The sequence below is a fragment of the Cervus canadensis genome, chromosome 23 (genome assembly GCF_019320065.1).
Source record: "Cervus canadensis isolate Bull #8, Minnesota chromosome 23, ASM1932006v1, whole genome shotgun sequence".
Lineage (NCBI taxonomy): Eukaryota > Metazoa > Chordata > Mammalia > Artiodactyla > Cervidae > Cervus > Cervus canadensis.
Window position 1 is genome coordinate 20560693 of NC_057408.1, and position 15202 is coordinate 20575894.

Below are 15202 nucleotides of genomic sequence, written 5' to 3' on the forward strand. Positions count from 1 at the left end.
ACAAAACAAATTACCTGAGACTTCTCCCTTTTAAAGGCATATGAACCAATTTGTAATTTTTAATACTATGGAATCTATTTGTTTTTAGGTCTACAGATTTTTTTTATACATTTAAGTATAAATGTATAAGTATATAAGTATAAAACTCATTTAAGAGTTTTGTCAGATGAAAATTAAGTTACCAACAGTAACTAAAGGCCTGACATAAATACTGTGCTATATTAGCACATAGGCTTAGACAAAAATTTTTAAAAGTCTGTGTAGTTGGGTGTCTTAGGGCAGACAAGAAAAGTTTGAGTAAAATATGCTACAGATAAAAATAACATTAGTTATATACATTACAGAAAATACAAAGCCAAATCAAAACTATAGTTAGAACTATTGAGAATTTTTTTTTAATTCACTAACGAAACAGAAAATTAGGAGATATTTGTTCAGAAAGAATTTAACTTCTACTGAAACAGAAATGCTAGGAATAAAAAAATACATATACATACCCTCCGACTTTCATAATTAAGACAGAAAAACCTGAAAATACAATTATGCTTCTTGTTAGGGAAACCCTCAAAAGATGCCATGGAAACTTACAGAAACACCTACTTCACGAGAAAGTTCACACCTCCAGAAAGTCCCACCTTGACACCTGCTAGGAGAATCTTCCTAACCAACATTTACGCTGCCAACGACCAAATTCGGTTCCACAAGCCAGCCATGAACTGACATCTACCTGTGAGTCACTGACTGTGTGCAGGTGGCGAGAAGGAGGGGGCCTTCCGCCAGGACGGGCACCACACACAGCAGAGCAGACACATCGAGCTGCCAGGAAACACTGACCACAGACCGAGGAGAGCCTTGGAGTCACATCCCAAGGGAAGTCTGCAGGGTGACTGGACTTGGAGGCTTTCAATCGAGGACATGGTTCCTCATTCCAGTAATCGGATGAGCAGTACTCTTATTTTAGAAGAGAACAGATCGAACCCAGGTCTCCCACACTGCAGGTGGATTCTTTACCAGCTAAGCCACCAGGGAAGCCCAGTAAATATACAGAGAAAACAGACTTGATACAAACGAAATAGTACTGACTGGTATGTTTTATTTATTTCTGTTTTATTTGTTTTTGGTGAGAATATTTAAGTTCTAGTCTCTTCACTAATTCCAAGTATTCAAAATACTTAATCACTGATTGCCATCATGCAGTACATTAGCTCTTCAGACCTTATTAGTCTGGTAACTGAAAGTTTATACCCTTTTACCCACCTCTCCCTCCTTCACTCACTCCCTAGCAACTACTTCTCTGTTTTCTTTTTTTTTTTTTTTAAGATTCCACACATTAAGTGATATCATGCAATACTAGTCTTTCTTTGTCTGGTTTATTCCACCGACAAAAATAGTTTTCAATTTGAATTTTGTTGTGATATAACTAGGCTTTTGGCATCGGTCAAATTGCTTCAACTATAAATTTTATCTATTATGAATACTAGATATTTTCATTCAATTATTTTTAGGTAATATCATTATTCTTTAACAACTTCAATGTCACCCAAAAGAAACAAATGCTACCTCTGATTGTTCAGCAAAAGAAACAAGTGCTGTTCATTTTGGTACATATAATTCCCCTTCTCTCTCAGTATAAATGCTGTTCTGCTACAAAGACAAAAACCTATTTTTTCTCCTTGGTATTATTCAGGGCAAACCCAAGTTGGACCCACCCACTGCTTCTCCATTACTGCCTATGAACCTGCACAGGAAGCCAAAGGAGAACTGGAACCCTTGGGGAGTCCCCCACAGGGAGGTGGCGATCCCTGTGGAGTAAGTCCTCCAGCCAGGATGCTATGAAGGGCAGAGCAATGATCCATCATACGTGAGGCCTTAGCACCTTCTTACTTAGTGAAGCGTAATACACGTGAAATGTTAAACGGTTTTATTTGACAAAAATTTTCTAGGACACACACACACATACTTCAAATGGTTGTGACAGACACTAAATTCTACCTAGTCCAGTCACATGTGTAAAAACTTAGCGAATTTGATCATAAGAAACATTAAACAAAGTATTTAGAAGAGTAATAAAAGAGATGTTGGGGAAATCACAGAAAGCACATTTCTTGTTGAGACTCCACTACTTGGGTCAAAGGTTACATCAAACATTCTTAGGCTGCTCTCATCCAAAAGGAATGAAAACTCTTCTTGAGATCAAAACCTCATATATTAATGATTCTATGGAATACATCAGCCAAGGGTAAGTAAGCCATCAAAGCAAGAAAACGAATCAAAGTGTATGCCCAAGTTCAGCAAAGAAAGAAGGGTAAATTGTTAATATGAGGCAGGAATTATAATTTTTATTCCTCAGCTCTATGATATGTCATATTTCTAACTGAAGTTAAAATTTCAAATAATAATAAAAATAGTGAATAAAATAAAAAAGTAGAACAGTAAAAAGTTTTTTAAAGTGCGTAACACTGGAAGTATTAAGGCATACAGCTGAGGAAAAATCTGTCTTAGGAAACAGTGAACATGTTCCAAGATCAATAACAGAGACGTAGTAAGTAAATGATCAAACTGGTGGAGTCTGGCCTCAACTTGGTTTTCTTTAATTTACTAAATGACATTCAAAGTATAATATAAGATTATCCTTAATATTTTTAATACTGCAGACAGTATTTTGCGTTACATTTTATGACTTATCAGTGGTTTGTGCATTTATGGTTAATATGCATTTACTGCATTTTCTCTATAAATCTTAAAAAATGGAAGCCAATGAGAAGGTGAGTTTCATGTAAAAAAAAGCCCAATTATGGCCAACACAGTGCAAGTCATCTAATCTCATGTGAAGCCAGCACGATCAGTGAAACAGAGTGTAGCTCAATATTAATAAACTCCATGGGGAAATAAGGATTTACATTATTAGAAAGGGTACTTAGTATAACATATTAGAATTTTTTTCTATTTCTCTCATTAATATAGAAGTGACAGTTAATATATAACAAAAAACAAAAATATAGAAAAATGTTAGATTGTTTCCAAGTTAATATAGGAAAAAATCTAAAGAATTTCCTGTATAAATAATATGGTAGAACAATACTATGAGTCTAAATTTACACTTCAAAATTTTAATGAATACTAATTAATGGTTCAAAGTTTTGAAGCAATGATGGAATATACTGATCTGTAATGGATTAGAATTTTGGATATTTCAGACAGTAAAAGCTTAGGAAAAGGGTACATGTTTACATCTAAACAGAATGAGATGTCATTGCCTAAATTAATAATGCAAACTTGAAAAATAGCCCCAGGTTCAAAAGACCAATTATAAAATTCTTTTGTAAACAAATCTATATTCACATTTTTCTTGAATAATTATAACTACTAGTATTTCTCCACTAATGTTCAATTTATAAAATGAAAAAATATATTTTCTAATGAAATTTAAATAATACTTTCATTTCTAATGATGGCAACTTACCTGCAAATAAGCACTAGTAACGACAATGATAGAAATAGTCTACAGGAATAACTTATCTATTTATATTAAGCAGAAAAAAATCTAAATATAAAAAAGTATTTAAATATTTCAAGCAACAAAATATTATGAAAAGGCAGTGAAAAGACAAATATGACCACATCTTCTCAGGAAATATGTGATCATCTTATACACATTTTTATTCTATAGAAATCACACACACTCCAATTTATTTACTTTGTGAAAGAAGATACTTTCTTTGTTGTTGTGAGGTAGACCTGGTAAGCAGTTTGTTCTTCCTATGCTGTGTAGCTAAAACAGTCTTTATGAAGTTAACCATATGCTCATTTAGAAATCTTATTTTCATCAGTAAGAAAACAAAAAGATCTGCTGAAAAGCCTAGATTTCATTCACAGTCCCTAACTTTAAGAGTATTCACATATTTGGAAGTTTTTTTTTTTTACTTCTGGTCAAGTTAACTGGTCTTTGTCTATTTAGTGAAAGTAAATCTAACCATGTATGCACAGAAGATAAAACTGTCATATGAACAGAAACTGTTCAAATTATTTACTTCCAATAACATTCAATTTAAAAGGTTTAAATGAAGACAAAATCACCATTTTATCAAGGACTTACAGCATTTCGAAGGAAATTTGATAGTGATCACTAGACATAAATGTCCTGAGTGTTAATTCACAGGACAGTAACAACAGTCTTAGAATACGCCAGCTCCTCTTCTCACCGGGCTTACAGAGGTATGGACTGGATGGGATCCAGTTGGCTCAAACACACTGCTCAGTGGAAGTGATGCTGTTTCAAGGAGGTAACTCAACTAGGGGGACAAATAGTATGGCCTCAGCCTTGGCAAAAGTATAATACGATTTCACACCAAGAAAGCCTAACATACTTAGAAATATGTTTCTGCATACAGAGACCCAACCAAAACACGGTACCAAGCAGCAAAACAAAATTCACACCCCCATCTTGGTACCAACAGCCTGAAATCCTACATCCACAAATTTCCTCCAAAAAAATCATATACTATGCACAAAGATCTAGATTAAAGTACTTTTGGAGCAAAGACCTGAAAATTGCATAACTGTCTAAAAATTAAGTTATTACTGTTATCAATCTAACTTGAGGCCATGTAAGTATTAAAATTATATTGAAGGAAAGATGAAGGAAAGAGCGGTTTTCAGACCAGATCTTTTGAAAGTTTAAGGTATTTCAGCCATTACCTAATGATTGACTTTTTTTAACTTGAAAAACTGTTAAAGGAAAAAAATCCATCATGGCAAGGATTATAAATAAATTTGAACACACTAACAACCTTCAGGGCACTGAAACTCTTGCATTACCTCACTGAACAGTATCTTGAAATGGTCAGGTCAAGTAAAGCCTACAGCCACCTGAAGTCCCAACCTGAGATAAGAGTGAAAACAAGGGCTCTGGATACGTGACCTCAGTCTGTTCCTACCATACGTCAGCAGCAATTCTGTAAACTGGTACTCAAACCACGTGTCTTTCACAAACGAGTAAGAGGCTGAACGACCTCCATGGAGCCCAAGTTCATGACTACCCAGCCCTGCTGAGTGCTCCCTCCGAAGTCACAAACAGGACACGGAGGTTAATGCAACAGCAACTGTAAGCAATAACTTCTCCCACTGGAACACTTTCTGCTTATCAAGAGTCTTCTATGGTATTTGTCAGTGCTATAGTAAGTGACTACTACAGAGTGCAGCTCTGAAATCTGTAACTGGTAGATCCCATTTTTATCTATTTTATATATGGGGTCTGTATAAGATCGTGTCTAAAGTAACAGTTCTGCAACTTAAAAATTATAGTTTGAAACCACAGTTATACAGGATAAATGAAACAAGGTGGTTATACAATTTAAGTGTGAAAATTAAAATTGATCATGAAATAAACAACTAGAAAAAAAAAAGAGATTCAAAATTTAGACATAAAGTGCCGACTGAAAGAATAAAATCCTAACAGCTAAAAGTGATAATCACGGACTCAATGGACATGAGTTTGACAAACTCTGGGACATAGTGAAGGACAGGAAAGCCTGGTGTGCTGCAGTCCACAGGGTTGCAAAGAGTGGGTCACAACTTAAGAGACTGAACAAGAGTTATAATTAAGGGAAATTTTATATAAATTTGTAATTGCTTCCATGTTTTGTAGGAAAGGCAACTACAACATAATCTCTTTAATAAAAAAAAATAGCATTTAATACAGCTTGCTTTTTAAAGAAGTCATATTCTCAGAGTCTTAGAATTTCTATGCCTATCTCTAATTGGATCAACATTTTACCAAATTTCAAAGATATACCAGTTTAGCGTTAGGCAAAAAACAGAACTGACAAAACATTGAATAAATGAATAATTGATGAATGAAATATATCTGTAATATCTCTATACTATTAGATGACCTTTGACATAAAACTTAATGCAATAATGAGGCTAATAATGGAGATTGTGGCAATATATTTACTGAATGCACAGGCTACATCTGCAGGAGTAACAAAAATCTATGTTTTTACAAAGTCTGCAGGTTAAGGTAGAGATTCTAATATGTCACAAAGGCAGGATGCACTGAAGAACTGCCCTCAGTGCTTCCACATCTCCATGCACAACGGGTCCATGAGACCTCCAGCCCCACAGTCTGGCTGATGGAGGCCCTAGGAAGATGGCCCTCGGCTGAATGCACACCCCGCGATGTCTCACAGGCCACAGTGAGCTCAGAGCACGCTCACAGCCTCCCTGTGTAATCCAGTCACAACCCACATGTCCACTGCCCTATCCCCCACGCCCTGGCGGCACGGAGCTTGTCACAGAGTAAAAGGGTCACCCCCCCACTCCTGCCTCTGCACACCTGTGCCCTGCGGCCTCCGTGAAGTCACTCTGCAACCTGGCAGACGACAGCCACTGAGGCGTTCGCGAGTGGATGGAGCACTCATCACCACCATGCTCTCAGCATGAGAAAGCCACACTGAGCTGAACCACCAGCATCCATGTGGAACACTCACGTGTCTGAAAGTTCTACATCTTCTAACCTGTGGCTGAAAGACTCTCTACTCTAGCAGGACTGAGCTTGCTCCTTCTCTATGCACCCCCCTGGCCTTTTTAAGTGACACCAAACTCTACAAGCATTTACAAAACATTAATACAAGACGCCCATTATGCTACAATACCCTTAAAGGCAGAAAACATCTCTCACGTTATCTTCACTGTCTAAATGAGTGCCTCACTCACAGTAGCTGAGATGCCATGGGTGTTGAATTGATTGGATGGTTCCTTACTTTGAGCAAAGAAAGAAAATCACTTGAAAGTCAGGTGCACCAATGGATTATAAAACCAAAATGTTAAGATTATAAAAAATGTAAAGAGAACTTTACATTTTTAAAGAGAGTCACCAAAACTACGTGGTGTGATAAACTCCCAACATAATATGCAAATCATGTTTAAATCACTGTAATTCATGCTAATCAAAAAAAACAAATTCGTTGATGGTGACTTCAGCAGGATTTTCCCCCACCATGATGCCTCACGTGACTACACCCGCTTCACAATGACCCGTTACCTGTAGTCACACCAGGGGCACCTGTAGGGCTTCTCTCCCGTGTGCACCCGCTTGTGCCGCGTCAGGTGAGACTGCGTCGTGGAAGCAAAGTTACACTCGTCACATTTGAAGGGTTTTTCTCCTGTAATAAATCAAAAAGGGTTGTACATTCCAATTACAAAAATCGAAAATGAAGAGCTTAATCTGTTATTGACAATTGAAAAGACATTTTTTTCCATGAAATTTTAAGATCACACATATGTAGGATTGTTGAACATTTGTTTGTAGAGTAAGAAAGAAGATACCATTAATTTTTATTTCTCTATTAGAACAAAACGAAGATATAGATCATGTATTCAAACATAACTTACACAAGTAAGAATCTAAATTGCCTAATCTAAACAGAAACGCAAAGTACTCATTCATATAAAAATATAAATATCTGGTTTCACACTGGAATTTGGAATCCTTTAACACACTATGTTAGATTAGAGCCATTATAAAAGTTTCAGTGAGCTTAAAAACCACAGAAAAATATGTAACAAAAATATACTTTGAATACTCAGTGTAAAACTTAACTAAAATCCTGAAATTAAATACAAAGAAAAAATAAAACCAAGCTACAAATTGACACCAATTTAAAAACTTTTAGAAGTAAAGAGAAATTACAATTCACTAAGTTGAGTAAAGAGGCCTCAAAGAAACATTTGACATAATACTTAACAGCACCATAAACTTCCTTGTGTAGACACACCAGTGTGTGTGCTAAGTCACTCAGTCATGTCCAACTCTTCTGTGACCTCACAGACTGCAGCACTCCAGGTTCCTCTGTCCATGGGATTTCCCAGACAAGAATACTGGAGTGGGTTGCCATTTCCTCCTCCAGGGGATCAACCCAGGGATCAAACCCTTGTCTCCTGGGTCTCCTGCATTGGCAGGTGGATTCTTTACCGCTGAGCGGCCACAGAAGCTTAGACACAGCAGCTTCATTTGCAGACACACAGCAGCTTCAATTGCAGACACAGTTCAGCCCTGGGGTGGTTAAGGCCTGCTCAGGACTCACACCTCTCTGAATGATACCTTTTTCTCCGCACACACAAACTTAAAGAAGTCAGGTCTGATCAGTTTTTATAATTTCACTAGCTACACTGGCTGGTGAGTGCCTGAGATGGGTGATTTCATTTTCATTAGTGTAAATTTAAACTTAAAAACTGATATTGAACTCACTTGTTAAAAAAAATGTTTTAAGTCTGGAACAGCTTGGGAAAGAGAATATACTTTTCAATATGTGAATTTTATCATAACTTAAACAGGGATAATGAATTTTAGAGAAAAAATTGGCCTCTGTCTTGAGATGTGCTACAAGTGCAAAATACACACAAAATTTCAAACTCCTGGGGGGAGGGGGTGGTGGTGGCATGGGGGAGATAAAACAGGAAAGAACATTATATTGACTTCATGTTGAAGTGACAATGATTTACATAGATCTGGTTGGATTATCTATTTATAAAATATAATTTCACCTACTACTTTTTCCTGTATGACTACCAGGCAACTTAAAAGATGTGTGAAACTCACATTATGTACGAACTAGAGAAAACCTTACCACCTCTTCCCCAAAATCACAGTTGTGATATTCACAAATGCTCTTGTCAATTGACGGTTTTCCTAAGAAACTTTACACATCAGTTCAGTTCAGTTCAGTCACTCAGTCGTGTCTGACTCTTTGCGACCCCATGAATCGCAGCACGCCAGGCCTCCCTGTCCATCACCAACTAGGATGGATTAATTTTACATATATTCAATACTCTACTTATTTCTCATGTTTTCATTAATAGTTTTATAAGTATACTAGCATATAGGAAATAAGCGATGAAAGAACTTGGTTTACAATTACTCTGCATCTATTTAGCCAGCCAACAGCTCTACGTCTGCTTAAAAATCAAGAGTGTTTAGAAATACAGCCTACATTCTCCTGTTTGTATGGCCCTGTTCATAGCTGTGGAATATTTAGTGAATGCATACACATTTCATCTGATGGTATTTGTCTGTCACTGCAGCCCAGGGCAGTAGTTAGAGGAGATAAAAGGACTTCAATCCCAATTCAGGTTTCTTCATATTTCACTCCCTACCTGGTAACCCCTGAGCAAGACCAGGAGGATAAGACACCAAACACAGACAATAGTGAGGATCAAAGCAGTTAAAGCACAGGTCAGACACTTGGCAGGGTGGCCAATAACCAGTGCTTTCACCGTTACTGGGTTTCTCTGGTGGCTCAAACAGTGAAGAATCTGCCCGCAATGCAGCTGACCCAGGTTTGATCCCTCAGTGGGGAAGATCCTGTGGAGAAGGAAATGGCAACCCACTGCAGCAATCTTGCCTGGAGAACTCCATGGACAGAAGAGCCAGGTGGACTACAGTCCATGGGGTCACCAAGAGTTAGACACAACTGAGCGACTAACACTACACTTCTAGGTCTGTCATAGCTTTCTTTCTAAGGAGCAAACATCTTTTAATTTCAAGGCTGCAGTCACTGTCTGCAGTGATTTTGGAGCACAAGAAAATAAAATCTGTCACTGTTTCCGCTTTTTTTCCCATCTATTTGCCATGAACTGATGGGACCAGATGCCATGATCCTAGGTTTTTGAAAGTCGAGTTTTAAGCCAACTTTTGCACTCTCCTCTTTCATCCTCATCAAGAGGCTCTTCAGTTCCTCTTCGCTTCTTCCATTAGGGTGATGTCATCCGCATATCTGAGGTTGCGGGTACTCCTCCCGGCAATCCTGACCCCAGCTGTGAGTCCTCCAGCCCGGCGTTCTGCGCGGTGCCCTCTGCACGGCAGTTAAGTGAGCAGCTGACAGTGCACGGCCTTGTCACGCTCCCTTCGCGGCTCTGAAACACTCCCGTGTTCCATGTCCAGTTCTAACACCTGCTTCTTGACCTGCACACAGGTTTCTCAGGCAATAGGTAAGGTAGTCTGGGATTCCCATCTCTTTAAGAATTTTTCACAATTTGTTGAGATCCACACAGTCAAACTTTTGCATGGTTAATGAAGCAGAGTAGATGTTTTTCTTAACTGTAATAATTTGAAGATCATACGAAACTGACATTGTACTGCAATAAACTATAAACTGTCTCTTTGTATTTAACTTGACAACACAACAAATTAAACTATGTATTAGAAACCTTGAATAATCCATAAGCTGACAGAGAAAAAATATAATGATCTCAAAATAAACTACATAAAATACCAAGCTTCAGCCACTAAGGAAAGGAAGACTTCAGCATGTTTGGGCTCTTGACAGAAGAACTCTGTGTCCATTTACACAGACTACAGTTTATTCAATCTATACATAACAGTTAATCTATAACTCACTGATTCTATTACATGTTCAATACTATTATTGGAATATGCCCATCAGGATCTTTATTTTATCCAGAAATAATCATTTCTTCTGGAAATTTCAGGTAATTTCTTCAAGGAAATATACTTCAGAAATACAGAAGTTTGTTAGTCTCAATAGACAGCTAAATAAATAAGTAAATCAAACTCAATTTCCAGATTGTAAAATTTGAAAGAAAATCATACAAATTTTAAATAAGAATTTCCATTTGGTAATATCTGTGAGTTGCATGAAATGAGACAGGTGCACTGATTAACGAAAAGTTTCTGATGGACTCGTCAAACTGATTCAGTGCACTGGGAACCGTCCCTCTGAATTCTCTGTCATTCTAAGGCCAGAAGGATCAATAAACCTATGTGTGAAATATTAACTACTTGAGTGATGCTATCTATGAGTCCACAGGGCTCCCTGCATACATCCTGCTGGTGTAACTTCCTTTCCGCCTGGTTCCCTAACCTAAGAGTTCACGGTAGTTTAGATAGAGTCACTTTCCTCCTTTCCTGGACAAGCAGTAATCCTGGGCACAATCACCATCAAGGAACAGTCTGCATCTGAGGCTCCAGTGGCAGAGAGTAAAAGGACAGTGGCACCAGAGTGGCTACAGACCAACAGTGGTGCCCCTTGCGTGCCACCCATCTGTCAGACAGGCCGGCCCTTCCCCTGGAAGTTCACCCTGCATTCCTTTGGGCGGGCTGGTGGTTATTAAGCCGGCCAAGACTCTTCAACTACACGTGAGGATCTGCTCCTGTGCCCTTGAATCAAGGGCCTCTGACAGGTGATAAAAGTAAATCTCGGAATGGAAGATGGTTTGTGTCAGCCCCCTGGACAGCCGGTATTGCAGTGGGGAGTTATTTACGCCATTTGGAACGCTTTTGATACCTACCCCTTTCCAAGCTGATTGTAAGTTGGGTGGGTACTCTGTGGTAAAAAGGTAAACCATGTCAACGAGGACTACATCAGAAAAATACAGATTTCAAATGAACCAAACAAATCTGGCCTTGAAGAAAAGAAAAAAAAGTTGTGTGTTGCTTACATATTATAAATCCAGCATAAAAGCTGAGGGCCTAGACTGAGTTGTAGTAAGCTGTCTGGCTGAAGCAAAGAATCTTAAGAACTGACTTTGGTATTAAAGAATCATGTTTGATTTGTGCCACAGAGGCAGATAAATGCCAAAAAGACAGATGCCTCTGTCTGCGAGACATTGTCCTATATGGTATAAAGTTAATAGCAAAGTAATAAGGAGCCTCTGGACCTGACATAAAATATAAAGTTGTGCCTGCTCGATGCAGGTTCATGATCGATCACCAGTAAATGCCTGTGATCACAGCCTCACCAGCCCCTCTGCGGGGGAAGAGGCGGCGTGGCCATGCTGGTAATGGGCGCACAGGGGGTCCACGACCCCCAGGGCCACGCCAGGGTGAGACGTCGGCATGGCAACAGCTCAGGCATCAAAAAATTCAAAACATTAAGAACCAGAAAACCCCACATGAACACACTCTACCATAAACATTCTCGAGTTCTCCCAAATAGTAGTCAAGGGTGATTGCCATCCATTGGGCTCTTCCGCCATCTCTTACACTGAATCTCTAAATCACTGGGTTCAAAAAATGCGATCATACCTCACGACTGTAAACTTAAAACAGAATTTTCTGTTTACAAAGGTTGAGTTTTCAACATTATGTTAATATTGGACATTTTCCAACTCAATAATAGCCCTTATCCCATATAGAAATTTGAAACATATAAACTTACTATCTAAAAGGAATGGCTAGCATTAATTTTCATTGATCTTATAGATACCATAATGGGCATTAAAGCACCTGTAGCTAACTGTTATACATATCAAGGATCAAAATGCACCATAAACCACGTATTTCATGTATCTTAATTTTATGCCATTTTGAGTATAACTACCAAACTCCACCATTCTCACAGTACCCAGTAAAAATCTAATGCTAAGTTAGAAATTCTATTACTGTATGATTTATCATCTAAACTAGAACACTTGTGAGAGTAAAAAGTAATTCAACTAATAGTTACGAGGGACATCACCAAAACCCAGCACTGTCCCAGGCACGTATAATTCAGAAGTTACTTGTAAGATGTATTACAGCATACCAGTAGGTAATCAACTTTAATAAATGTTTAAAATATTTCATCCTTATGTGTTCTTAACCCAAAGCATTTAGTTTACTTTGTTGAATCACTGCAAATGATCATGGAGGGGGGAAAAAGTGATTTATCTTCAATGTCCTTAGCTATTTAAAGTTGCCTCTTCACTGCTTTCCATTCTTAATCGCAAAAATACCTCAAAAAGGACAGACCTACAACCACATGTGCTTGTTCCAACTGGCAGAGGGACTGCTGGCTACAAGGTCAGGTATTTAGGGAGGCCGAGACACAGGTGGGAAGGCAGGGTTCTAGGTGAGCAGGTGAGAAGCGCCTAAGAGGTGGGCTGAGCAGGAACACAGACAGGAGAGACTGACTGAGAGGAGGCAAGCGTTGAGAGGAAAGCAGATGCCCCGGCCTCACACAGCACCCGAGGCAGGCTCCTGACCACAGAGATGTGTCTGGGATACCCTCAGACACTCTTTCCCTCCTGTTTAACCTGAACTGACAGAGGACACCTGATCCCCCAAACTCGCAATAGGCCTACTTCATAGATATATATAAAGGCAGATGAATTAAAATCTTATTCAAGCAGAATTTTCAGTAGACCCTCAAGTACACAGATTTACACAAATCGGGAACACAGGTTGTGGAGGACCAGGAAGGAATGCTGGGCCCAAGGGCCCTGGGGCGGGGCAGCCACACTGACCTGTGTGCTGCCTGCGATGCTTGGTGAGGGCGTGCCGGGTCCCGCCCGCAAAGCCACAGAGGTCACACAGGAACGACTTCTCGCCTGTTGCAACAATAAACAGATGAGGGACTGCGGAGGTCACAGATCATTAAAACATATCTATCAAGGCTTTCAGGGTTACTAATTCCTCCAATCAAATGTTTCCATGTAAATATGTCAAATGGGAATGAAATTACCACTGCGGTTTATTGACTGTGATAAAATCTGAAAAGCACCACTGAACATAATTACATACTTGTCAGACCCATAAAAATTAGCTTTATTATCAATGGAATGGTTTTGTACAACTTCATTTCTGGTAGATGTCTTCCAGATGGGGCTGCTTTATGCACTTGAACAGTTTTTATGCATATCCTGATTTTTTACAATTCCCATACATCTGGCCTTTCTGGGCTGACTAAAGATTGCTTGGAATGGTTAATATACAGTATACATGATTCTGCTTAAATAAAACATATTGAATTTTCTAACAACTGAAGGAGACTGAATCGGTTTTACCCGAACCTGAGTCTTCTTTAATAACTTCCTACTTAAAAATATGAATTAAATGGTTTCTCCGAATATATTGAAGATCCCAAGGAACAGTAAAATCTACATTACTCAGTATCAATGGCAGTTCAGTGCTGTTTATGTTTCTCGAACTTTCATGACATAAAAAAAAAGGAAGTCTGGGGATTGTTAAAGAAATTGTATAAAAACTCCTAACATTATCTTTAATGATAACTCTTGACTGGAAAACTATTCAACAATTAGGGACACATTTGGTGGACTTCATATTAGTTAAAAATGTATACAAGCTCATTTTTTAAACCATTTTATACAAGGTAACATTCTGCCCTGCAGTTTATAAATGCAACCTCTCTCTCTCTCTTCTACAGTATATTCAAGCAATAAGTGCTGGCACCTAGGCAGTCCAGCCCAGAAGGCTCACAAAGAAGAGAAAAGGAGAAGAAAAACGCTAACCTTGGAAAGACAGGGTCAGTGAAATTAGAAAATACATTTTGAAAATAAAACAAATCATTTCATCTACTTTACTCATTCGGATATTTAATGCAACAAGTCTTTCAGGGTTTGTGCCCATGTCAGCCTGCTTTGTTCTAAAGCATTTAGGTGTATCACAACAGAAATCTAGCTGGAGGTGTTTTGGAAATAGTAATTGCCTTTTGAAGGTCAGAAAAAATAGTAAATACAGGAAGGCAGAGTAACTTCCGTAATCAAAAAGAGATTTCCCTTTACCTAAGAGCAATGCTAGCTTCTCTAATTTAAATAAACATGTATTAATAGAGTTTTAACCAAATAATGCTTAATCTTATTTCCCAATGGTAAGTTAACATACTCATTGTTACCATTTATACAATAAAGCTGAATTTAGGCAAGCCCTTTTCCTATCTTTACTTCCCTATTTTGAGGTTAAGTTTATTCCTTGGCATCATTATATCAATATAGAAAAAAATAATAGAGGAGATGGGCTGTGAAGAATAAAGTTTAATTACAATCATTCAATTAATTATTTAATCAATTTGAAATATAAATCTTTCTAACTAGCTATATTATCAATTAAATAACACTGAAAGTAGATTTTTTTTTTAAATCCCAAAAGATAATTTGCTCGTTAATATTAACATACTACTCTTCATTGAGGCAAAGTTGTTCTCTACAATGTATTCATCACCACTTGTGGGCATTAACCCTTTGTGAGTGTGCAGAAATATGTGCACTTCGGTCCATACACGCACATGCAAGATCAGCACATCTGGTGGTATGTGGCCGAGAAAAGGTTAGTGCTGCACAACCCAGCCAGAAAATCCCTAACGAGGAAAGAGAACCCTTATTATTTCTGGATTTGAGAAGACTATGCTTTCTCTCTCTCGTTTATGAACTTATTTGCAATCTACATCTTTCTTATATGATACAA

General features: G+C 38.1%; 1 protein-coding gene across 3 annotated transcripts in view; it reads right to left on the reverse strand.

Annotated features, from left to right (window-relative positions):
* The window catches only part of ZNF407 (zinc finger protein 407), a 374140-nt gene that overhangs the window by 137396 nt on the left and 221542 nt on the right, over positions 1–15202 (reverse strand). For all 3 annotated transcript variants that reach the window (XM_043444134.1, XM_043444136.1, XM_043444135.1), the window contains exons 6-7: positions 13246–13329; positions 7046–7166 (exon numbers count right to left, since the gene is read on the reverse strand). In XM_043444134.1, the coding sequence (XP_043300069.1) occupies positions 7046–7166; positions 13246–13329 (205 nt within the window). The remainder of the gene's footprint in view (positions 1–7045; positions 7167–13245; positions 13330–15202) is intronic.